The 25,799-nt window shown below is 42.2% G+C and overlaps 2 protein-coding genes, 1 long non-coding RNA gene and 1 pseudogene across 3 annotated transcripts; 1 reads left to right on the forward strand and 3 right to left on the reverse strand.

Moving 5' to 3' along the window:
* Positions 1 to 292: 292 nt before the first annotated feature.
* Positions 293 to 1,174, reverse strand: LOC109481481 (annotated as a pseudogene).
* A 39-nt stretch (positions 1,175 to 1,213) lies between these two features.
* On the reverse strand, positions 1,214 to 3,701 carry LOC109481482. The gene is made up of 5 exons (XM_019784063.1): positions 3,629 to 3,701; positions 2,600 to 2,749; positions 2,191 to 2,383; positions 1,665 to 2,091; positions 1,214 to 1,234 (listed from the first exon to the last, which is right to left on the reverse strand). The coding sequence occupies exons 1-5, from the start codon at positions 3,699 to 3,701 to the stop codon at positions 1,214 to 1,216; spliced, it is 864 nt and encodes a 287-aa protein (XP_019639622.1).
* Positions 3,702 to 9,472: 5,771 nt separating this feature from the next.
* LOC109481483 (neurogenic locus notch homolog protein 3-like) lies at positions 9,473 to 14,654 on the reverse strand. The gene is made up of 11 exons (XM_019784064.1): positions 14,513 to 14,654; positions 13,485 to 13,886; positions 12,596 to 12,712; positions 12,284 to 12,394; positions 11,973 to 12,086; positions 11,452 to 11,682; positions 11,226 to 11,354; positions 10,942 to 11,061; positions 10,411 to 10,524; positions 9,878 to 9,955; positions 9,473 to 9,588 (listed from the first exon to the last, which is right to left on the reverse strand). Exons 1-11 carry the CDS (start codon positions 14,652 to 14,654, stop codon positions 9,473 to 9,475), a joined length of 1,674 nt encoding a protein of 557 aa, XP_019639623.1.
* Positions 14,655 to 22,425: 7,771 nt separating this feature from the next.
* LOC109481584 lies at positions 22,426 to 25,161 on the forward strand. Its single transcript, XR_002140906.1, has 3 exons — positions 22,426 to 22,679; positions 24,479 to 24,631; positions 24,864 to 25,161. It is a non-coding gene; the product is annotated as an uncharacterized LOC109481584 (long non-coding RNA).
* The last annotated feature ends 638 nt before the right edge of the window (positions 25,162 to 25,799 follow it).

Consider the following 25,799-nt stretch of genomic DNA (forward strand, 5'->3'; position numbering starts at 1 on the left):
CTGTTGAAATTTCCGAAATAAAATTTATAGATTTGGAATTAACGTTTTGTTTCTCTTGAGTAGATTAAATGTACCATCTTTGGCCTTTTTGGCACACTACAACACCGGTTTCAAACTGCATTTGCCGATCTGACGATCATAAAGTCATTATGATCGTCAGAGGTGGAGAGCCTTTGTAGACAGAAAGACCCCCTACGATGACAGCTACAAGACTGTGTGAGACAATTTTTTTTAGTTTTCTTTATCCCTCATTGGCTGTCCAGCCTTCCTGACTGCATAGATATGGATTGAATCATGGTGACTCCACTTTTGTGTACACAGAATTTACCGTCAAGGCAGTCGAGCCTGTGCCATAAGATGAATTTCAAAAATCTAAGGGTTCAGTGATGGGCTGAGACTGACCCTGCCCCATCTTACATGTATCATGATCACCAGCCGTTACATTTGCTGTATTTCTAATGGTCACAACTTTGTATAAAGAACTTTGCTGTAAGGCAGTCCGGCCTATGCCATATGAAAAAGATATATTGCTAGCACCCAATGATTCAGTGATAGACTGACAGTGGGCGGTGCCTGTCTGATCACCATTACTGGTCATTGCAGTAACCGTTATGTTTGTGTTGGATTCAGTGATGACCTAAAACTGGCCCTGTCCACTCTGATCATGACCACTGGTCATTACAGTAGCTTCTGTGTTTGTGTTGGATTCAGTGATAGCCTGGGACTGGCCCTGTCCTCTCTGATCATGACCACTGGTCATTACAGTAGCTGCTGTGTTTGTGTTGGATTCAGTGATAGCCTTGGACTGACCCTGCCCTCTCGGATCATGATCACTGGTCATTAAAGTAGCTGTTGTGTTTGTGTTAGATTCAGTGATGGCCTGGGACTGACCCTGCCCTCTCTGATCATGACCACTGGTCATTACAGTAGCTGTTGTGTTCGTGTGTGATTCAGTGATGGTCTGGGACTGGCCCTGCCCGCTGTGATCATGATCACTTGTCATTACAGTAGCTGTATATGTAATGGCCTGAGGCTGGGTCACAGCTTTGTATAAAGAACTTTGCTGTAAGGCAGTCCGTTCTGTGCCATATGCAAAAGATGTATTTCTAGCACCCAATGATTCAGTGATGGCCTGTGATTGACACTGCCCTGTCTGATCACCACCAATCATCATTACAGTACCTGCTGTGGTTGTGTTATATTCAGTGATGGCCTAGGACTGGCCCAGTCCACTCTGATCATGATCACAGGTCATTACAGTTGCTGTATTTGTAATGGCCTGAGGCTGGGTCAAAGCTTTGTATAAAGAACTTTGCTGTGAGGAATCCCGTTCTGTGCCATATGCAAAAGATATATTTCTAGCACCCAATGATTCAGTAAAACTGACCGGTGCTTGTCTGATCACCACCACTGGTCATTGCAGTAGCTGCTGTGGTTGTGTTGGATTCAGTGATGGCCTGAGACTGACTCTGTCCTGTCTGATCCTGACCACTGGTCATTACAGTAGCTGTTGTGTTCGTGTGTGATTCAGTGATGGCCTGGGACTGACCCTGCCCTCTCTGATCATGACCACTGGTCATTACAGTAGCTGTTGTGTTCGTGTGTGATTCAGTGATGGTTTGGGACTGGCCCTGCCCGCTGTGATCATGATCACTTGTCATTACAGTAGCTGTATTTGTAATGGCCTGAGGCTGGGTCAAAGCTTTGTATAAAGAACTTTGCTGTAAGGCAGTCCGTTCTGTGCCATATGCAAAAGATGTATTTCTAGCACCCAATGACTCAGTGATGGCCTGTGATTGACAATGCCCTGTCTGATCACCACCAATCGTCATTACAGTAGCTGTTGTGTTTGTGTGTGATTCAGTGATAGCCGGGGACTGACCCTGCCCTCTCTGATCATGACCACTGGTCATTACAGTAGCTTCTGTGTTTGTGTTGGATTCAGTGATAGCCTGGGACTGGCCCGGTCCACTCTGATCATGACCACTGGTCATTACAGTAGCTGCTGTGTTTGTGTTGCATTCAGTGATAGCCTGGGACTGGCCCGGTCCACTCTGATCATGACCACTGGTCATTACAGTAGCTGTATTTGTAATAGCCTGAGGCTGGGTCACAGCTTTGTATAAAGAACTTTGCTGTAAGGCAGTCCGTCCTGTGCCATATGCAAAAGATACATTACTAGCACCCAATGATTCAATGATGGCCTGTGATTGACACTGCCCTGTCTGATCACCACCACTGGTTATTGCAGTTACGGTTGGGTTTGTGTTGAACTCAGTGGTTGCCTGGGACTGGCCCTGCCCTGTCTGATCATGACCACTGGTCATTACAGTAGCTGTTGTGTTTGTGTTGGATTCAGTAATGGCCTGGGACTGGCCCTGTCCTGTCTTAACACGTGGATGGTCAATTTCCTCATATCTGTGATCATCAACACTAATCTGTGACTGACTCCGCATTGTCTGATCACGACTACTGGTAGATATTGGGTCATTTGATGGTGTTTCCATTCCGGCGTAAATAGTATTTGGCTTTAAGGCAGCTAGAACTTGGTTTGAGAGATTTGCAACTTTCAAAGATTGAATGTTAACCTGAGACTGACTCTGCCCTGTCTGATCATCACCACTGGTCATTACTGTAGCTGTGGTGTTTTTGTTTGATTCACTGATAGCTTGAGACTCACCTTGCCCTGTCTCATCACGATGTTTGTCAACATCTTCATACTGATTATCACCACTGACCGTTACTGTAGCTGTGGTGTTCATGTCAAAACCAACATTGGGATTCAGTCCTAAAGGAGGATGCCTGGCCCTCTTCTTGTGCCAAATTACGATGCCAATCAGGACAATACCAGCTACTGAAACACTTACTGAGCCTATGATAACAGGTAGGGGTGAACTGGGAGCAGCTTTTGGTTTGTCTGAAGTTGGTGTTGCCCAGGTTGTTATGTTTGTGTTTTCTGCAGGACTTGCTGTTGAGCCAGCATTGTAATTAAAGAACCAGTGATAGCGAGAGGTGCCAGCCTCATTGTAACACTTATTAGCACTTTCTAATGGGTTACCATGGGGCTGTGTGGCAGATGTGGAGCCTAAATAATATGTTGATGGGCTAGCATTGCTTTCTGTGTTGCCAAATGAAGGTGTTGGAATTTCTGATTGGCTTACAAGGGGCTGTGTGGCAAATGTGGAACCTACAGAACCCACTGTTGTTCTGACATTGCTTTGTGTGTTGCCAACTGATGAAGGTGTTGACATGTCTAATTCTCTAACAAGGGGCTGTGCGGCAGATGTGGTGCCAACAGGATATGCTGATGGGCTAGCATTGTTTTCTGTGTTGCCAACTTTGGATGTTGACATTTCTGTCTGGCTAACAAGGGGCTGTGTGGCAGATGTGGAACCTACAAAACCCACTGTTGTTCTGACCTTGCTTTCTGTGTTGCCAACCGAGGGGGTTGGCATTGCAGAGGAGGTTTGGATATCAACAGTTACATGTAGTGGTGATATGGTTGACTCTTCACATGTCAATTCTTCTAGATCGACATGCGCAAGCTTCTTTCCCTTCAATTTGGCGGGTTGGGCACATGTTATCTTGTTTTTAAATACAGTATTTCGACTGAAGGGAACCATCCTACAGTCACACTGCCAGGGGTTTGCACCGAGTTCTATCCTCCTCATAGATAGGAGCGAGCGGGGAATGGCCGACATCTTGTTGTGGTTAAGTTTTAAATGTATGTATCCGGGTAGATTTGCAAATGCATAAGAATCGATCTTAATTATCTGGTTGCCGCTCAGGTACAACATTTGTAGTTGCCTTGGGCCTTCAAATGTGTCACTTTCGATCTTTGTTATCTGGTTTACCCTGAAATCTAACTTTACAATCTTGTGTAGGTTTTTAAATGTGCCAGGCTGAATCTTTGTTAACCTGTTTCCTGAAAGATCCAAAACTTCTAGCTGGGGTAGGTTTTTAAATGTATCAGGCTGAATGTTTGCTATCTGGTTTCCTTGGAATGACAAATAGCGTAGTGAGGGTAGATTTTCAAATGTGCCTGGATGAACCATTGTTATAAGATTGTAGTGCAGCATTAAACATCGTAGCTTGCGAAGGTTTACAAATGAACCAGGCCGAATCATTGTTATATTGTTATAATCCAGCCTTAAATCGTCTAGCTGGGGTAGGTTTGCAAATGTACCAGATATAATTTTTGTTATCTGGTTATATGAGAGATTCAGCTCTTTTAGCAGACCTAGATTGTGTATTTTTCTTATGATACGGCGGTCTCCAAATGTTTTCGGCTGGATATATGTTATCTTGTTGTAGGACAGGTCTAAATATTCTAGTTTGGGTGAGTTTAAAAATGTAGAAGACCGCATCATTGTTATCTGGTTGCTGTCCAGGCACAACATGCGCAAATCCTTATACCGTAACAGCTCAACCCGTTTAACCTGCTGAATACGATTACTTGATAAACCCAAACAAAGGATCGATGATTGGAGGTACAGAGGGATACTGGTGAGGTCTCGGTTTCTTAGGTTAATGCAACGTAATGATGGTTTAAAGATGCAGTCAGATTCTGGCATGTTGGGTTCCTTCAGGATGATGAGAAGGAAAATCAGCACGTGTCTCAGTTTTCGTCCCATGGTGTCCTGCCACCTGAATAAAACGGAAAGCTCCTGAGTGAGGCCACTTTAACTTTATATTAGACCTCAAATTTAACGAAAAAATGTTAACTTGAATGTTAACATAAAGTCGGGGTTTAAACTCTTGGTTTGACCAAGAGAGAAATGTTGTTAGACTTAAATAATCCTCCCGTGAGTTCGTTTTTGTTTTTCCCTCTTGCTAAATTCTAAATTCTTTAGAACAAGAAATTAAGATGGAGTGGCCTTAGAAAATCAATGACGTTGGGACATCCCTAGGTGTCCATGTGACTATACTCTTTGCCCCTTTGTTTGCTGCTGTCTATGTAGGATTGGCATTTCATTGAGAGAAGGTAGCAAGGTTGGTAGAACATATCGGAGGTACGAGGATTCTCTTTTGCACAACCAACGGTTGTGACTTTTTGACTAAATGGACAATTTGGAGGTTTGACTACCCTGACAATTAGGGTTTCAAATAGTTGAGCACTCAAGTAGGTGATTTTTGCCAGCTAAGTTCATAGATGTACACCATATATTCCAATGGGGCCAGGAAATAGTGGTCTGTGGCAGGAAGGTGCCTGGTAGACATAACAATGTAAGCAAGGTAGTACAATTCCTGGTTGTGCAGAAGAAAAACACCTATTCCCAAACAATAATATGATGTAGCAATGAAGGATAAATGTTTCAATACTTGTTCTTGACTTAAAAATTCATCTGTCCTGATTGAAGTCATTGTGAAACAAGTTTAAACTGTAATTTCCAACACAAGAAATAGGATTTACTAAAAATTTCGACTGTACACTCCATTTTTCATGGAGGTTAAGTAACCTCCCGACGTTACGAAGTCCTCCTTTAACGTTGTCTCACAGATGACAAGGATCTCTAGAATGCCATTAAAACTTTTGCCGACTTCGCAGACGAAAAAAAGGCATGTAAGTATTACTCGTTTCTTCAAATAAATGGATAAATCATTCAACAAATGGTCAAATATGGGCCTCCTGGTGGCTGACCTTGGTACTGCAACTTGGCAACTTCCGGTTTTTGTAATTTGCATCTTGAACTATGGTCTTGACTTTTTGGTGACGGATAGGTTTTTCTGTCAGGAATAAGTGGTGTGGGTTTGGTCCCCCTAGCAGCTTGTTCTGGAACTGCAGGGGGCTTTCAGGCGAACTCCGCAAAAAGTCCAGATAGGAACAACGGATTTTTATCATTTTTGGTGTGTAGGTAGTTCAGAGAGGGTTGTACATGATTAAATTCAAATTATGCAAACGAGGACTTTGCATAACTTGCATACTTAAGAAGGAAATTCTCTAATTACTGTGTTTTTATAATGATAGTAATTTTATACATGTAATCTATTTAATCTGTGGCAGGCGGAACATCAACAGATACCAATTATGCAAATTATGACCTAATTTGCATAATTCATGTGAAAATTCTTGTTGGTAAATGATGGGAATTCTATACATTGTGACATGTGTAAGTTACTTAAAGGTTAACACCAATATGTATATATTATTTTAATGTAAAGGTCATTTGCATAATTAATTAGGACATGTTGAAATGAAGGAGAGGAATTTCACGCGAAAAATATTTCAATTTGAGTTTAGAAAACCATAAATTAAGATTATGCTAATTACTGCCTTAGTTCCATAGTCAATGGGACAAATAATGAAAACATTTACAAAAACTCATATATTTAATGGAGGTCCCCGAATTCTTGTTAAGTATGAAACACAGCGTTCTTGGTGTATGACATAATAATGAAAATCTCAATGAATACATGCACTAAAATGAAGACAAATCAGCATGTGTCGCTGCTTTCTTCCCATGGCATTTTGCTAGCTAAACAGAACAACAAGTTCCTCTGTAAGACGATGCCATATCTTAAACTCCTCTTAAACTACCCGGCGGGGCCACTTTTTCTGTTTGTTACAGTATGGACCTGTTAATTGTCTGAGACATAATACCTAAATATTCATATTATTTACTCCATTTTATGGACCTGTTTGGACCTCCCAGACAAGGACAGAGTACAAAAAAAGCTCCTATTTCTGAAATATTAATCTTGGTAGTCCTTCGTCGTCGAAGAGGACTGCCAATTTGCTCATTCACGGGGGATGTGACCTCATATGGCTAATGAAATATTAAAAATTAGCCATAATAGGACTGCTTTTGCTGCGTGTACTCTTCAGAAAAATGCAACCAAAGAAAACCCCCCGGTCAGTGTAGACCAGTAAGCTGTGTTGTCTTGTTCATTGTTTCAAGCCTTGTCATGGCCGTAACGTAGCATAAAACCTTAAAAACATTTAAACAGGCTGTGGGTTGGCAAATCTGAAGTCTCTGATTACAGCGAAATTTTCACCAAAAACGCCACATCACTTGAAAACAACTATCATCATGACGCAGCACCCCTGTTACCCTCTTTAGAACTAACCTTATCCTAATCAGATATTTATGTCTTAAAGCCATCTACCACTGCTGACAGTCAGAAAACTGCCCATCTGTCACCCTTAAATATTCTTAGAAAAAACTATATCCCTGCCTATAAGCGTAGGTCAGAAACTGCACTTATGGTGCACAACAATTTGTACTTAAAATGTTCATCCACTGGCAGAAACATACCTCTTAAGTTGGCCAGAAAAGCTTCAGTTGGCACTTTCTGGACAGAAACTCTGGCAGAGGTAACTGTTTTCTTGTAGGGTGTGTCAGCCTCCTTCGGTAGCGGATCCGCAATGTAGTGTGACAAACAACCCAAGATGTGAGTATAGTGGTTGATTGTCTGAAGCTGATTATTTGAATAACATTAACATTTATGATCATCATGAAAATTCTACTCATGACGCAGGTCGCGAGATGCCTATTTAGTTGTTTTCGTCATATCTGCATGGTGCTTTTTAAATTTTTTGGATAGCGACATACGGTTTTGAAATTGCGGTCCCTCACACTTGAGTGCATTACTTCACAATGGGCACTATACGGACACTACAGGACACTGCAGCTCATTAGGCATATAACAACAATACTCCTTGTATGCTCCAACAATTTGTTGCAAATGTGAAATGACGTTATGGAATTAAAAGCAAAGGACAAATGTCTTTGAAAATTAAAACAATCATTTACATACACTTACTTATTTTGCTTGTATGGTATTCAATCTCTACGGACATGGTAATTTATTTCATTTTGTTTATTTGCAACCATTATTTAAGTGGCTTCTGTCGTTTCGCCACTATCATCTTCAGGATGTTTCAGGATATTGAGTTTCCCATGGCATTTATACGAGTATTCTAACTAATGAGCCATTCTGCACTTCTCAAGCTCTACTGACACTACACGTTTTCTCGGACAAAAAGCCATTCTGGAACTGGAAGCCATTCTGGTATTTTAACCCAAAGTACAAACAACGTAAAGAAACATATTTTGTGTTACATATAGATATACCATGTATAAAATGAAAAATGGCGAGTCCAATCACAATTTTGGGGGGGTACAAGGAGATATTTTACTATGAAGTGTGAAAAAAATTCATTTCTAATAACATCTTTTCAGCCAGAAAACATGTGCGATCACATTCGTCGTATACAGGTCGTCGTGCGATTTTTATGTCGTACGACAAGCAGGCTGCGACAGAACCAAACGCCGACAGAGCTTACTTTTTTAAGACTCCTCAACGTCTGTCTCGATATTTTGTCGCGTAAATTGCATTTTCCAAGGGCACAAGATCGATGGCATGTCGATCAGGACTCCATGGGCTAAATTATTTGGTACTCTCCTACATACTAGCCTGGTAACACACTAATGGACAAGACAGCATCCAATAGGCAAGGCCTTATCCAATAGGCAAGACATTCACTAGTTAAGGTCTGAAGGCCACACGGAACAGAGCCGGAGGGTCCATCACGATGTGAGTGAATCAAACCTTACAGTCTGGTTCTGGCTTGATATCTTCAAAAGGTGAGTCACCTGTTAATTCAAACCTTCCACAAATGTGGGTTATCTTTAAAATAGACAACTAGAGGTCAGAGATATCATGCATTTGTCAGAGTGACATTGTTCTAGATAATCGAACATGTGTATTCTTTACTTTTTTAATAATCAATTTGGTCTATGCTACAAAAGAATCGCTGTACTCCTTTTTATTGTACGGAACATCCTGAAACGGTTTGCCACAGATTTACAGACGCACCATTACCCGTGTTAGGCCCCCCTACATTATTTGATTTTTGGCTGTTACTGAAAAAAAAATGTTGCAAGAAATTCTGAAAAAATCATGAACATTCATTTAAATATAATGGAGTTATTTTGCTAACAAGCGACAAACACAAAAGGTCCACTGCAGTAACGTAGGGACCACCCACGAAGCCCAAACTTGCACTTAACTTCCCCTTCAACAACGGTAATCTGCCTACCAAACATCATGGACGTCGAATTATGCCTTCAAGAGTTATTTCGCTAAATCCACGGTCACCCACAATACGGCGAGACGATTCCATAGTCTTTCTGACGAAGACAATAAATAGACGGGAACTGCGAATATTATTTTTTCTGCTGTTTTATTAGATCTAACATTCGCTTATCTAGTTAACTTCTAAATCAGTCCAAAAACATCTCAACACACTTTCAAGGCACGCATGTAGGTAATCTCCAAGAAGATCATACGGTGGCAAGGCAGTATCTATTGGTCAGAGGAGTGTCCATTACTCACCTTCGGTGGCCCTGCAAACTCCTCTGGCTAATGGATACTAGTACTGTCTTGCCACCGAAAGGGATCTGCTTGGAGATTACATGAAAGCAGCCATTTGCTGCTTGTCGTCACGTGTACTGGTTAGGTCATGACGTCACTCTTCAGGCCTGCAGGAGAAGTCTGACACGCCTTCCTGGGTGCAGTACATGCCGTCCGGACAGGAGGCGCTGCTGCACTGGTACGGGAACCCGCGGGCGACGGGAGATGGGTCTAGATGCACACAGGGGGGTTGCGTAAGTATTTTTTTGTGCAAAAATCAAGAGCTAAGTACGCCATGAATGGGCACTCTACATTCTGTGTAAAAAGAATGGTAAGTTGAAAAACAATATTTTCTAGAAACGTTAAAAGAACCAATTACGTGAAATCTAAATGTATACCTCTGTAAAGTGATTTGCAAATGACTTATGTTTACAGTGACAAAAATCAAAATCCATGAAAAATCAATCTAACAAATGTATGTCTCGATGTAATAATGATTGTTATGAGAAAATGTACCCACGAACGCATTGGAAGAAGATCACGAAGTCCTGGCAGACAAAACCATACGGGCATTGGAGATTGGAACACCAGTCAATGTCTAAATAAAAGAGACATAAGGAAGAACATGTTAGGAGTTGTAGAGTCCATCCAGACGCATTCTCCCATTCAAAGCAATCCCGCGGCAATCCGACTCGGTCGTATGGGCGGTTCTATCCGGAACCGTGCATTATCCAGAACCATGGTCAGGCATGGTTTCGGATAGTCCATGCGTATCCATAAACATGCCAGAGGCAAATCTACGTTCTTGGATACGCAGAGACTATCCAGAACCCTAACCCTAACTCATTCAGGTTTGAAACTAGATAAGCACAGTTCTGGATACAATAGAGACTATCCAGGACCGTACTTGATCCTAACCCTAATCCTAACCCATTCAGGCATAGAACTAGATAGGCATGGTTCTGGAGACGATAGGGCGATTGGTTAGGAGTTACCGAAACGTTGCCCAGGTAAACGATTTTGACAAGAATTCCACATTCCTGTCACACGTACCTGACTCGCAGTGGTCTCCTTGGTAACCGGTTGGACAGACGCAGTGGTAGGAGTTAACGTCGTCATGACAACTCCCGCCATTTTGGCACGGGTTGGAACCGCACTCGTCAATGTCTGTTGAAATTGTTAAAACATCAGGCTATCATTAAAATTTGTGATCGTTTTTTTAATATGACAAAACTACAAAAGTTTCTAGTCTGTGCCGTATTTGGCTTTATACCCTGTGTACATAGATGAATATATGTTTAAGGGAATGCTTTTCATTTGTCTGTGCTGCAATATTTCACAATCTTCTTTTGGTAGATTTACGAGTCTTATTTCTCGCAGCTTTACTTTAATGTCATCTGTGACCATTATCTGCAAGTCATTGGGTGGTCACTATAGGCAGTTTTGAAGCTATTGAAGTACGACGTCGTACCTATCTCACAAGTGACCACTTTTCTGTTACTTAAATGAAGCTTTCAAAAGTTTTTCAAAGAGAAGAATCCAATGACTGTGCGATTCTAGGACACTGCGTCTTGAAATACCTACTTATCTCACAAGTCTTGCCGTCGAACCCGTCCGGACACTCGCAAAAGGCGGAGGAGTCTCCGAAGCAGGAGGTGCAGATTCCGCCGTTCTGACAGATGTTCTGCCCGCACAGCGTCTGGGCTGGAATGATGAAATGATTTTCCGCAATCAGATTGTAATAAGCCGATTCAAGGTTTGATCTACGCATGCATTTGAAGATTCAGGCCTCTGAGGCGTTAACAAAACACGTCTGATATCAAGGATGGAATGTAAGATTGCCAAAATACGTATGATGTTTTAATTACCGTCCTGACAGATGAAGTTGTGCTGTTCCACACACGGTGCTGTCTTGGCTAGGAATCTGTCCGAGCTGTCCAGGAGGACACAAAGGTCACATGGATCAGCAGGTTCGCTTGTAGACCACTGCAGGGGGCCTAGTGTTGAACGATAAATGGGGCAGTGAATCATGATAGATTGATGATTTGATTGATGCATGAAATTCAATTTGAAATTAGTCCGTCGTAGATGTACCTAAGAAAGGAGCTCCGTTGCTGTAGAGAAACACCGGTACCACTGGTGCTGTTTTAAAGGCGAGCCAGGTGGAGGCTCCGGTGGAAGCCGCGATCGTGTCCGCGAGGAAAGTTTGCTGCTGCCCGTCCTCCACATCCACCAGGTGTCCGCTCTGGGTCTGGCAGGCTCGGGCCGCGTCAGGGTGGGCAGCGGCGGTGGAGGAGAACTGGTAACATTCTCCAGCAAAGGCCACTGGAAGTTGTTTTTGCAATTGAAATTAACAATTTTAACTATTTTAGCGACTCCAACATTGGCACATCTTTTTAAGAGTAACCAACAATTCAACCCCTACCCAGCTGATGTAGGCCATAATCCCCAAATTATAAAAATAATCCAGAAACGGACATACGTTTAAACGATGAACAAATTCCATTGTTGAATCATTACACGCTTTTTTGCGTTTCATAGGGTGCTGTTTGAAAGATCCATCGCAATAAAAAAATCGACGGGCATCTTGATAACATAGTTTAATATTGCATTACCAGTTTCGCAGTTTTTCCCGGTGGCTTCTTTAGGACAGACACAGCTGTAGCCGCTGACGTGATCCAGGCAGGTTCCTCCCAGCCAGCAAGGATTGCTCGCACACACTTCGATGTCTGGATTATAAAGGAATATCTTTTAATCAACGATAATTTCATTTCTGGCTTCGAACTCTTTCTAAGCCAAGTCATATTCTTAATGGGCTAACTGTGTAGAGTTAGGCTAATCTTTCATTTCACCTAATCGTGTTAAAAAAATCTATGTGAATCTGTTAATGTCTTCCTATTAATGTAGTATCAAGAAAGGTACTAACTTTGATCACAGTTGTTTCCTGTCCAGCCGTTCTCACAGCTACAGGTGTAACTCGCCACGCCGTCAGTACAGGTTCCGTGTACACATGGGGAGGACAGGCACTCATCGATGTCTGGAAAAAAGTACAGGGTTTACACACTCTCATCATGTGACAAAAGGAAAAGAGACAGGCTTTGCGCAACCCCTATTCACGAAGTGTTATTTCTTTGTTTTCTTTTGTATCTAATCCAACCACAATGGCAGTATGAAGTAAACATGGTTTGCATTAGATATTAATAAATGAACAGAGCAATATATGTCAATACATACTAACTTCGATCACAGTGGGTTCCTTCCCAACCACTCTCACAGCTACAGGTGTAGTTCACCAAGCCACCGAAATCTTCAGTACAGTTTCCGTGCACACACGGGGATGTTCCACACATAGCCACTGGAAATGGAAGATACTGTTGAAGTTTCGTACATCAAGTTGGGTATTTTCCAGACCTAAGCGAATTCAAATCTATATGCATTTAGCTTCTATCTCGTATCGATGGAACGCTCTCTTGTAAATTGTTTGATGGCATGATATTTCTATGTTTGGTCTTGCCAATCCTTTCCCCTGCAGGTAATTTCATATGAAATGCATTTAACTTATAGCTTTATATCTACAGCATCTTGAATGGAAGTTGATAATTACCGAAATACTTCGTTCTTAGCCTGAATAAAACGTATTTATATATATTGCAATTCCTAGGAAATTCGTGTGTTAGGCCACACCTACTTAATCTTATGCATGACATCCTCTGAAGACCCCCTAACTAGTGTGCGCGGGCGAAATATAATAATAGAAAAAAAATCCGGCCAAAATTTTTTTAAAATAAAAATGCTTCTAAATCACAGGTACAAAAGGTCAAAGCTGGTATTGTGAATTTACGGCAGTACATAGCGACGAATACGACAAGCCGACACATGCAGGCTTTTTGCGGAATTTATGAATCGGCCCTGTAGGTATGTACTTAGTTCTTGAGTCGTGGAGCGTCGGTAGCCTGGGTGCCCGGCTCCGTATTGTTGCTAACTACCATGGACTAACCAGGCTAGGCCAGAGCCTTGGTTTACGTGTTTTTTTTTTTGAGAACAGGTGAAAATTATTGCGCACGCGGATGTCATCCATAAATTAAGTCGGTGTGGCCTAACTACATCAAGGCCATGCAGAGCCTCACCTGCACAAAGGGCGTAAGTGTCGTTGTAGTCCGCTCCCAGCAGATCGTCGCTGTGAGTGTTGTAGTCCACTCCAAAGGCACTGTCATCACCCCACCGGCCAGGGGTGTACACAAAGGTGTCATCAAGGGGCGGACAGTACACAATGTCAGTGTGCCCGCACAGTTTATTCGAGAGCATCTCGAGGGTACGGCAGCTGTAACCAGTACCTTCATAAGTGATGCACTCTGAGGCCCAGTAGTAGTTATGGGTACACCAAGGAGTATTTTGTGATGAGTGGAAGCACGGATATCGCATCCCCGCCTCCTCGCACGTAGACTTTAGGTTGCCGTTAGACATTGGTTTGGCCGAGCGAACCTTATAAAAGGCCCAAGTGTCGTGTGTGGCCAGGTACACTTCTGACCCTTAAGAAAAATCAAGGAATCTCATCACTAGTTAATATTTCTAAAAGTATTTTTTTCGACTTGGAGGAATAGAGCAGATTAAGTCCTGGCACGCAAGAAATCCTTATGTGGCGATGATGATGATAACAAGAATACTTCATTACACATAAGCATAGTTTAATGCAATATAAAGGGAATAAGTGTCGAAGATAGAAAGATAATTTTGTGTAACATATAGTAATGGTAACATTCAAAATCTCCGGCCCCAGACCCTTCACCCTAGAAATGTGTCTAAGCAGATCTCAAATGCAACGTCCCTGCAGAGTGTAAACTGTGCATACCTAGGGGTACTTTGAACATGTAACTTGTGGGGCTTTGACTTAATAGTTACCGTCGGGGGAGGGCGAATAATCTCCATGTACACAAACATCAAAATAGACCGTTAACAATAAGTGATGATATGGCATCATTATTAGTCATCCTTTAAAAGAACAGGTACTGATCGAATTGGCACTAAACTAACACACTTTATTACACGTTCCTAACCCTTGCTAATAATTGATGACGTATTAACGCAAGATTTCTGTCAACACAACCACATTCATTTGCACAACATGTACTAGACTCTGCCAAATGACGAGACCTACCGTATCCAAAGCCACAGCCTACCGAGATGGAAGGAGGCTCGTGATCATGATCATGATAATGGCTAACATGAATTGTCCGTCTGTGTTGTGCCGAGGCCGGCCAGACGATCCCAGCCACAACGAACACCAGGAACTTCAACATCATTGCCGCCTGCTGAGCTGAGTTAAACTGTGGTGCACAATGAATTCGACAATATACATGTACTTCAGCATATGGACAACGGTTCGACGCGAGAGTCTAGGCCGCTGATTGGTGCGGGCTTCGGTAGGACGTCACCAAGTCCAAGCCACATCCTTGACTCCAGCGGCGCGTGTCGCCAACTCTCCAAACAAGTCCATTAGCGGCTATTCGGACTCGGTGACTTTGGTGCGAAAACAGAGACACAGTATGAAAGTCTTATCCTGAACATGCCTATTGTGGTATTTCCCTACAAATTATGCAAATGAATCCATCATTTGCATAAATAATGCGGGTTATAGCACCCTACTTGTACACAGTTCCTGTCAACACAAAAACCGAGAAATACAGAACAAAAAGGAAGAGATACAAAAACAAAGCAGCTTTTCTTTTCGATATGTAGGAGCTCGAGAGACATGCTACATGACAACGCACCGATTATAGAAGTATCTTAAATGTTACACTTTATATTCTCCCTCCCGTACCCTACTAACTGCCGTATCTTTGATATTGTGTTTAACTATATCCACCACTCTGGAAGATTTGACCAATCTCATTAATGTTATGCTATAGGTATTAGTGCGCCAGCCACTTTCATTTTATGTTTATGTTATACTTTATGTCATCTTTATGTTTACTTTTGTATTATGTTTTATATGCAGCGGATTTACATAAGCACAACAAGTGCTTCCTATCCAATGCTCAAAAATCCATGTGAATAAAATAAATAAATAAAGGGAAAATACAATCTTTTTGAAAATGCCCCCACCCCAGTCAAAATGACCACTATCACTTGACAACAGCCCTAAAGAATGCTTCTTCATAGGTCGCATAGCACAGTATTAATGATAGTAGTTCGGGCACAAAGAAGCGGGGTACAATAATTCAGAAAGCTGCACAGATTCTAAGTTGGAACTGCTGGTTCCCATGCATGCAAGCAGGGTCAGATATGCAAATACACATACCGAATCCTGTCACCACCGTTTCACACATCCCATGAGACATTGCACTTCAAATGCCTGTCCTAACCAATCAGAGAGCAAGAACACGAGGACTGAACCATGTAGGATCTTATATTAGGGGTATGAATGGATGATGCACTTATCATGTATATTTCTTTCAATGGAAAATATGATGTTAAATAACTAAGTATGCGAGCTACAGCTTTAGATACTATGAAGAATTTTTGCATAAACCAGCAAACTTCACGACTGGTAATTTTTTTCCTGATTGCCCCACATCCACCCCCAAAGTGAGTGCTGACTTCCATCACGTTATCTTTGCGTCTGGACACTCAGTTGAAGTTGACCACCTGTTGGATTGTGCCATTTTTTTGCTTTCCTCCACAAACAAAAGTTTGTGCCATATCGGTGTCGAGAAAATGTCTTCGGAGAAACTTCTCATAAACCGAGGTGAGTAATCACGGAAAAACATTTTCTATGCCAAATTTTACTTAGGCGGACTGCTACCTGATAGAATAGCCACTTCCTTTCAAAAATATATTTTTTCTTCTGATTCTCATTCAGTGTTCTAGCCAGCGCCTGTCTTTCATTTGATAAAGGTAAAAAAGCAGGCAAAAAGGCGGGCAAAAAAACGCATTTAATTATATGGAATGCCATTAAACTAAGGTAAGTCTACCCGCAGTGGTCGGTTGCTAGGATAAACATTGCATTATTGGGGGTATCGGGTTACCAACATGACTGAGTTGAGGTCCCGGGGAGGGTTGCGTGTAAAGGTTAATTGGAATTAGAGTAATTGGAAACAAGATTAGCCTAACTAGATCACGCTTTTGTCCCCCCCCCCCTCCCCAACATTGGGGTGGAGTCAATAGCACTGTGCATCTAGAGCTTGTGTGAACACAAGCTAGAAAGTAAAGTACTCGTCAGAATAACATGTTAGCAGTGATTGTGTTCACCTAAAATTGTAGTCTTTCACCGTCTTTACTCAGCTTTATGTAAACTGGCTACCAAAATGTGAAGAATTGCCGATTTTAGTAAGTCTATAAGAACCAAACAGCTGATTTTTAAGAGCAAGCATTAAAAATAAGGTTCGAATATTGATGTGGTTTCAATATTGCGGTAAAATTAGACACTCTGTCTTAAGTCTTTTAAGCTTTTAACTTTTTTCCTCAAAACTCGTTGCTTGTTACAAATCTTCCAAAAATGACGGCATATATATATCTGAACGTGTTTCTTTAAGACGTACCAATGTAGAAAGAGGGGCTTGAAGTGGCGCGTTTATAGTAAATGATCGAGGGTGACCCCAGGTCGAGTGCCGTTTCGGTTCGTATTATGTCAGATTTCGGTCCAAATTTGACCCCCGTGACCAGCAAAATAACCACTCAAAATACAGGAAGTAGCATTTCAGAGAGTCAAGATTTCCAAATATTCCCCGGGAAGCATGCCCACGAACCCCTGGGATTGTTATGTTTCATCAAACAAAATTTACATGACAGAAATAATTAGGATCGCTAGAACGCTGTAAGGTTGCTGAAAGAGAGAGCTTTATGGTGCTTTCCTTTATTTCTATTCAGGTTTGGAGAGTGGGTACAAGAGTCCGGGCGGGCGGCGGACAGGACTGGTGCTCCTGGCGGGAGGCTGTCTGGGCGCGGTGCTGGTGTGCGCCGTCCTCGTGCCGCTGGTCTACATCACCATGTCAGACCTGCAGCAGGAGGTAACACTGCTCAGCAACCTTGTGATGATAAGAATCTGACTGGATATCATTTCAAATTGCCTCTTCTGTGATCACGAAAGACAAGACCTGTTTAGAGAAGCCAATAAATCCCATGCTAATTTCTCCACATTTACAGACCTTTTAACATCCCAAAACCATCAAACAGTTCGGATAGATGTGGATCATTCATCTTCAACTCTCTCTGAAAAAAGAAGTCAAATCGACAGCTTAAATATAGTGTTTTGTGTTTAAAATGTAGGCTATAGACTATTCACCTGCTATTTTTATATCCATTCTCTTTTTTTTTTATTCTCATGTTAGGTCAAGTTGATTTGATTATACGACATCCGATCTCCCATTAATTTTCATCCGTTTGAAAAAATGGTTTTGACCATACTGTAAATTGTACAAAGCAGCAGCAAAATAACAATGTTTGCCGTAAATTACAAATTAAATATTGGAAAACCATACTAATGTCGTAGAATACCAAAATCAAAAGGAAAGAAGAAAAGAAAATATGACGGAATGAAAATGAGTCTGTTATTCGCATATACTCTGTGTGTTCAGTCATTTGTCCAACCGTTATCATTGCCATATATATTTCACAGCGAATGTAACTTTTTACCTTGCCAAACTTTTTTATTCAAACGCATCTGTTTTGGGGTTCGCGTGTAGAGGATGTCATCCATATAATCAAATCAACATGACCTTTACACTGTACATGTAATTAAGCTCACGGTAAGACCTAATGCCATTAACTTTCAATTGTAAAAGCTTTCAGCCAGACAACGTTAATAAAAGGACCAAAACAAGATCCCTGAACCTAACCCCAGGCAAAGCTCTCAACAAAAAAAAAACAACAAGTATGATGTTTTTAAAAAAAAACACAGGCGACGATTTTGTGTTTAACTGTTCCGTTCTTTATAAATCGTTTTTTTTCAAATACGTACACATATAATTCAGAAAGAATCCAGAATTTCTGTACAGTACGAGGAAAGCCGTCAGGGGTCCAAAATCAGTTAGACCCAGGTAAATTTATGTTGTGTTTCTAGCCCTTGAAAAATTAGAATCGCTAGATAGGGATTCACCTTTTTTATCTGTCTTTTGTTTTTTTTCATAGATCTTTATAATTAGTGATCCAACTAATACAGTTAATATAACAATGAAATGTATAAGTACACTGGTATCTTTAACACCACCCTAATTTCGCCCCTAGAGATATAATAGTGAAACGCCGTCTTGGGATTACCGTAAATTCCCGAAAGTACGCACCCCTTGTGCTTCTGTGCATGTAGCATGTATGTCTTAAAAACAGTTAGTTCTAGAAAATATCGTTTAAAAATAAATTTAGGCCGTGTACTATATACGTGATTGCATGATAACTGGATACAGTATTGTAGCGGGAAGCGTTTCGTGTTGGGGCTAGTTTTCATCGCTGGCTGCAGCCGATTTGCAAGACGTCACCACCGCATCGAAGGGTAAGGCAAGTGCGGCGAAACGCACAGATTTGGATCACGGAGAGTGTTGGTGATCAAGCAAGCAATGGTCAATAAAGATTTGTGAATATTTCAATAATGTCGATGAAGGTTAGACATCCAGGTAATACGATATGCCAAAAAACAGTTACTCAAGTTACTATCCAGTTGCTTGAGTAACTGTTTTTTGGCATATTTCAATAATGGTTTTATCGGTAACAAGGGTTATAATGTTGATGCACAAGTACGTAGCTTTGTTGTTCTTTACTTCTATACGAAATGCGCCGAACACTTTAATATGGCCCGCCCGGTCGAACCATAGAGAGCAACAATCATCGAGGCGAAGATCTGGGCGGAGTTAATGAATGAATGAATGAATAAAGACCTTTATTGTACACACATACCCATTACGGGTCACAAAAAGGATGGAATATAGATAACAAGGAAAATCGTAGATTTTGTACCTCCGGGTATTGAAATGTGTGTTGCAGAATGTTGGGTGCATGTTGGGACTGTTCTTTAAATTAGTGAATTCGCGCGAATACCATTTTTTCGAAAAGTTTCGAAATGTTTGTAATTGGCTAAATGATCTGTGAAATCACTAATCCCCCTAGCCGACTGGAGCCCAAAAATAGAAAGGACAGGGGGCATCCCGTGGCGAATCTGGCTGCCCGACCCTCAGCGACCAGCGATAATGTAAACAAACACCCGCTCCGGGCGCCAGCCGCCAATCGTCCGGTGCGCGTGTTACCCTTCTAACATGTAAGTAAGGCCATGTTGATTTGATTATATGGATGACATCCTCTGGGAACCCCAAAACTGATGCGCGCGTGCGAATAGTAAAATCTGAGCTTTTTATTGTATACTTTTATATGTTGTTTGTTATATACATGTAGTTGATGGTGTTGAATTTTATGTGTTAGATTTAGCCTTCCTGGTTGTGTTAACACAGGTCAGTATTTTCATCTGCAGCGCAGCCTATAACATGTACCCACGAACGGGCCGCCACGAACTTATGCCACAAGGAACTCGTAATGAAACTCAGAATGACAACCGGAGCCGTTAAATGGAATCAGACGTTAAAAATAACTGCTGAAGTACCTCCCCGCATGTGCAAGTCATCCTTATTGTCACTTCCTCCATTTTCCGCCGATTCTTCGTATAAATTGGGGAAGTAAAGGTCTTCATCCGCGGTATTTGTAAGTTAGAAGTCGTAATATACGCCGAAAACAACCAACACAAAGGTTGCGCAACAGTACGTTGACCCCTGACCCATTGGCTAACCAGGAAGTGCCGATTACGTGTCCTGTGAACGCGTACTAAAGTATCCCTCCAGCGGGTCCCACCAGGCACGATAATGAGACGTTGATTGACGGCACATGTGGTTCACATCTGAACAGTTTCAAAGAAAGAATTTATCGACAATGCTGACACCCCTCTGTGTGAAAGGTCAGATCAGTGGTCGCGACCTCAATCGTCCTTATACATGCAAAGGTCAAAAGCTGAGGCCCACTTTCACACTGAAAGGGGTGTCCATCGGCGGTCTAAACGCATCATTTTGACGCACTAAAACACACATACTAAAAAACCAAAACAACGTGCACCATCTACAGCCCAACAGCAAAACGTATACCAAGTCCCAGACATATCCGTCCACCCAAACGCGAGAAACGGGTGCGAACGCAATTTTCGTCTTCCCTCACAAAACCTCCGCGCTCGGGATATACATCCCTACCCGGAGGTAACAAATATGTTAATGCTACTGTGGGTGTAGAAGTGCTACCGGATAATCAAAGGAATTATATACACTTCAAATATGTATTAATTTGTACTCCGTAAAACCAAGGACATTATACACACATAATGTCCTTGGTAAAACTGAGTCTGTTCAGAGGAAAGAAATACTTCCTTCTCGGGGCCAAGGTTCTGGAAAGCTGTCCTAAACGATGCCACGACCCCCTCTTCGTTCTTCAGCTGTATGTGCACTTTGCAGGGGAAAAAGATCGGCGTGCACAAGACAACGGGCGCAGCATGATTCAAAGTTTATTTTATTTACGCCCTTATTCACACCGATCAAAAGAAACTGCGACAATTCGGTACGTGCAGGCCCGTGCACGTGGCGACACAGGCTGGCTTCCCGCTCTAGCTGTGGGTTCCCACGATGTGTTGCCAAGGGCAGCGGCACGTACACAGACCTACCGGCGGATCCCACCCACCGGGCGGCGGTAAGATTTTCAAAGACTACATTTTTAACTCCGCCCCTATCATTGTTGTGTGCCGAACAGTCGAGTACATCTAACTTGCATTTTCACGTCGTACTGACTGGTATAGCCCGCTACAAAGTAATTTCCTGTTGCATTTAACAAGATTTAAAAAGATTTGTGATACGAAATGAAATATTGATAACAATTTATGTTAACTGAACCTTTGTAACGGCATGGAGATAATCTTTGTTGAAGATTTCTGAGTTCAACGCAAGCCGGAAGTGCAATAGAACTGACCATCAGTCGAGGTACAGCTATTATGTTATCACCTGTTACGTTACGACGATCAAGAACGTTCACGGCTTGTGGACCATTTCAAATATTACCACTCATAAACCCTCTTATAATTTCATATGTACTTACGTGGGGTTTAAAATTATTTAAATTTTAGGCCGGAGTTCCACGAGATCGGCGCCGGCTGGCTGGGGAACGATCCCGTCGGCATGATGGAGCGACGGGCGTCGTCAAAACGATACAAAAATGTTACAAGCACAACACAAGGACAGACAGATTTCTACACCAGCGCTCTTTGTGCGATCCCCCAACCCACAGACTCTGGGAAACTCAAATTACTCTCATGATAGACAAGGTGCTCCAAGCGAGTATGCAAACATTGGGTCAAAATATAGCCAAACATTGGGTTGACTTTATTTGGAAAACACTCGGTTCCGACACCCTTCTGAACAGCCAAATCGTGGGAAGCGATTTCTACCGAAAATGACCGAAGTAAAACATGACGTAATGCTTGCAACAGCATGCGGTTGCTGATTGGTCAAATGTTTGTCAGAGTATTATGGGTTGCCGGTTGCTTGCAGGACCCGGAAGTTCCCAAGGATAGGGACTCAGAACGTTTTTTTTTCCAATCGTCCCGAAACGTAACCAAATCTACTTTCATTTCGACATCGGGACAGTGGTAACGAACACCTAATTTCTTATTTCCTACGAAACACCTTCGCTCTCACTGCGCTCAGACAGGCAAAGATGCTTATCTAACGTATACTAAGTAGCCTCCTTGGACAGGCGAAAAAGTAGGTCAATGGCTTGACCTTTTCACCCTTTTCACCCGATCTGTTTGCTGTGTCAGGGAACAGTTTTCTCATCTCAATATTACAATTAAAATAGTTAATGACATTATGTATTCACCAATGATGGTCCCAGACTATAGAACGCCCCTTAGCAACAATGTCAAAATGTTGATAGATGTAAGTTCCGACTTTAAAACGACCCAACTGGCGGCTAGAGTTTCAGAACGGGGCTGCGGAACACCAGTTGCTAGAACCCTCCGCGGCCGCACAGCTTTTGGTTCCCGCAGGAGCGCGCCGGGCACTTCCCACCGGCCGGAGCGCCGTGCACGATCTCCACTGGCCGGCGGCGCAGCACCGAGGAATTTACCGGGGAGCTCCGCTGGTATGGTCACCAGACTAGACAGGGGAAGCCCGCCGCGGCAGCCGGCTTGGTCAGCGTGGATTTTTACTTGGAACAAAATAGGCAAGGTCTAAACTTTTCTAAAATCTAAAGCCTGGATACCCCCAGCCGTAGAGGTATAGAGGAACCTACGAAGGACAGGTTGAAGAAAGGTATGTTAACATTACTTTTAATGTTACTTCCTAATGTTGTAATGTGCCAGAATCGTATCAGTCTAAATTTTGCAATCACAGCCGTGTTTTTGCAGTACCACATGTCTGTTAGTTATTGTACTGTACACTGAGGATCTTGTTGGATCGTAATATCCTCAACCTGGGCGGGCTGAGCACTCATCACTGTATACGTAGAGAAATTATCGGGAAGTTTGCCATTGTCTGGCTACCAGGCTACTACTAGTATTTTGGCCGACAATCGCCCGTTTGTTTGTATTTCATGGCAGTTCCTTCACTTAGTCGCTATTTTCTTGTGTACGAGACTAGTATGTACTTTGTGTTCTGTATATGTATATTATGTATGTGTAGTAAGTTCCTCCATTTCTGCTCGAAATTCTTTGTATCTTTCAAGCAGACTTTTTCGAGATTTCTACAATTTTTTCTATGTTATTCTGGTGTTCTTGGATCTCGCTGTGTTGTCGTCCGCCAGGTATTTCCTTATTGTGGATCTGAATGGGTCATCACTATATGTGTGACGCTATTTACGTACAGTTTTCGACAAAGATTCAGACCTATAATGCCAAAGAAGAACAGTTCTACTAACCTTGGAAAAACTGAGCCTCAGAGTAGAGAACTAGAATAAATTTTTCGCCTTCGATGAGGCGCGCCTGTTATCACTCGCAGTGGTTTGGGGAAATTTTGGTGAGTTCGCTTTTACGATAAGAATTACAAATTATTGTTTACGGATTCGATGCCCGCGCAGAATATCGATCATAGTCAGCTTAACTTGAACGTTTTATTTGTGTGATGTTCGCAAAGTACTTGGTTGTGTCTTCAAAGTTCCGGTGTCAGAATTTGGGTGTTGTTATATCGATACATCATTGTTGATCACTGAGTTAGAGAAAGTTTAAAGTTGCTTGTTGGCTGGTTACAACACGCGTGGAGAGAAGCTGGAATTTTAGTTTACGCATTGAAAATGTGTGCCACATGGTTACCGCATTCTCCCACGGCAGAGCTATCCCGCGGCAAATACGCCTTGGGATTACTGGTAAGGGAGCACCCCTGGCGTGGGAGGATGGGTTACCGCCACATGACGTCAAGTTCCATCGGGATCAAGTTTGTCGGCCCTACTTGATATTCTCCCCTTTCCGACAAAACCCTTCTGTTCAGATTAGTGGCTTAGGGATATTTTGCAGGCCCAGCCATACTCTGCTGAAATGCCAGATCTTTCCAGCTGGCCTTTCTAATCATTGTCGTCCTGTAACTGACCCGGTAAAATACCCCTGCATGAAATACCTCTGGGCGGGCGGGCAGTGCTGATAGCACCACCGTGAGATACCGGAAGCATGCGATGGTCTGGCTGCCAGGCTATGTTAAAGTAATTTAGCATTCTTGGAGTTTATATTCGTCTGTTAGTATAATACCTGATGAATTTATTTTTGGAAATTTGTACTGTGAAGATTCTAACACCCGTTTTCCTGACTTCATTCATCTTGTTCTATGTGTGGTTTGTTCCGTCCATTTTGCTTACAGAATTTGGTCAGTATATCATTACAGATCCGACTGGTCTTTATCAGGTATCGGCGATCAGTGTTTTAGCAAGGAGGAATTTAATCTCCTTGGTTTTAGTGAATTATTTTTAATAGCTGCTCGTTTTTAGCGGCTGGTTTTTTGGTTTATGTAAAGTTTGAGCCACCTGACGCCATGTTCCGCCGGGGTTTTCCGGCCTTACCCCAATTCTCTCCGTCAAGGCTCTTCTGTCCAGTAACCCCGGGCGTTGGATTTTCTTGTCTTTCCAGTAAACCTCAGACATGCAGCGAGGGATACCCTACTGTTCTACACTGGACACCGGTGCCGGCATATATGCCCTGTCTGCGCTAAACTGCCCGCACCTGCCAACAACGCAGGGTTCCGAACAGTGGAGACCATCTCAGTGCACGGAGAAGGTTTCAGTACGTTGTATACTCATCTCTAGGTCAACGTCATTTTTTTTTACTATTCACACAATTACAACTTGATATTGATCCGCGTATTCTTTGCATTACATGTTGCTGACATCCCACCATAATATTGTCCAAGTTTCACATCCGTGGTCACGCTGAATGCTGTCGAACTATGCTGAATAACACAACCCTGGAATGCAACAAACTTCGCTAATAACCTGTTCTACGCTGTTTCTTTCAGCTCTACATGGCGACAAACACAACAGTTACTCAAGAATACAATTAAGAAGTGGAACAAAATACCAGGTGAGTGCCTGACCATCCTTATTTCATGCAGTATTGTACATATAATAATCACGATGGTTAGGCAATGTTCGCATATCTATAGTACTTCTTTCATGAAAAGCTGTGTGTTTTGAAACACGGTACCATGTTTACTATGATGTCATTGCTGGGAAAACAATGTAGCCTGGGTGCCAGGCCCCTGTGCCACCATAGTCAATAAAGTCAGGGAAATCTCACGCCTGGAACACAGAATTTGCAGCCATTTGGGGTCTAATTGAAATTGAAGAAGGAAGCCAGCTCCGAAACTGTGGCGTGTTTGGCAGTATAGAGGCCCGATCGAGAGTCTCAGAAAAAAGCACTTTCTTTATTCCAAGCAAGGAGTTAAGCTCCTTGTTCTAAGTGCTAGGGTCTGGCACACAGGCTATTCATAATGTAATTATATATACTACCTGGCAACAGAAATATCATACGGCATGTATACTTCATGATGTCGCAAATTTCATTGCCAGAAAAGGGTGTATTTATGTGTCCGCTTCATTGCATTCTGTAAAATTAATTGACTCACATGCTTTGCATATTTACATTTATGTGTAAAACTTGACCACAAATATTGTTAATTTAAGTTAATAATAGCTGGCCAAAGTTGGCATAGATTCATTTATGCTCTTTTCTCTCTTTATACCCACAGGTAAACTTCACCATGTCCACCCTGAGATGCAGACTACAGCAGGAATTCACTGGCCAGCACGAAACCAAGTCGTGGAAGGATTGGGGTGTGCATTCATGTTTTTCACGCAAGAAAATTGAAAAGCAAGCATTGAATGCAACAGCATCGTGAAAGCAAAGAAAAATAAAAAATAAAAAAAAGCAAGACTGACACAAACATACATGA

This window comes from Branchiostoma belcheri, unplaced genomic scaffold, assembly GCF_001625305.1.
Source record: "Branchiostoma belcheri isolate BF01 breed outbred unplaced genomic scaffold, Haploidv18h27 scaffold56, whole genome shotgun sequence".
NCBI classification, from domain to species: Eukaryota; Metazoa; Chordata; class Leptocardii; order Amphioxiformes; family Branchiostomatidae; genus Branchiostoma; species Branchiostoma belcheri.

Coding starts and splice junctions, on each gene's coding strand:
- LOC109481483 (XM_019784064.1), bottom strand. CDS start 14,654: ATGTTGAAGTTCCTGGTGTTCGTTGTGGCTGGGATCGTCTGGCCGGCC. Junction 12,713..13,484: donor CACTTACGCCCTTTGTGCAG/GTGAGGCTCTGC, acceptor TTCCATTTCCAG/TGGCTATGTGTGGAACATCC. Junction 9,956..10,410: donor AGGAGACCACTGCGAGTCAG/GTACGTGTGACA, acceptor TCTTTTATTTAG/ACATTGACTGGTGTTCCAAT.
- LOC109481482 (XM_019784063.1), bottom strand. CDS start 3,701: ATGTCGGCCATTCCCCGCTCGCTCCTATCTATGAGGAGGATAGAACTC. Junction 2,384..2,599: donor TGATGATCAGACAGGGCAGA/GTCAGTCTCAGG, acceptor GTGTTAAGACAG/GACAGGGCCAGTCCCAGGCC. Junction 2,092..2,190: donor TCACAGGCCATCATTGAATC/ATTGGGTGCTAG, acceptor TCAGGCTATTAC/AAATACAGCTACTGTAATGA.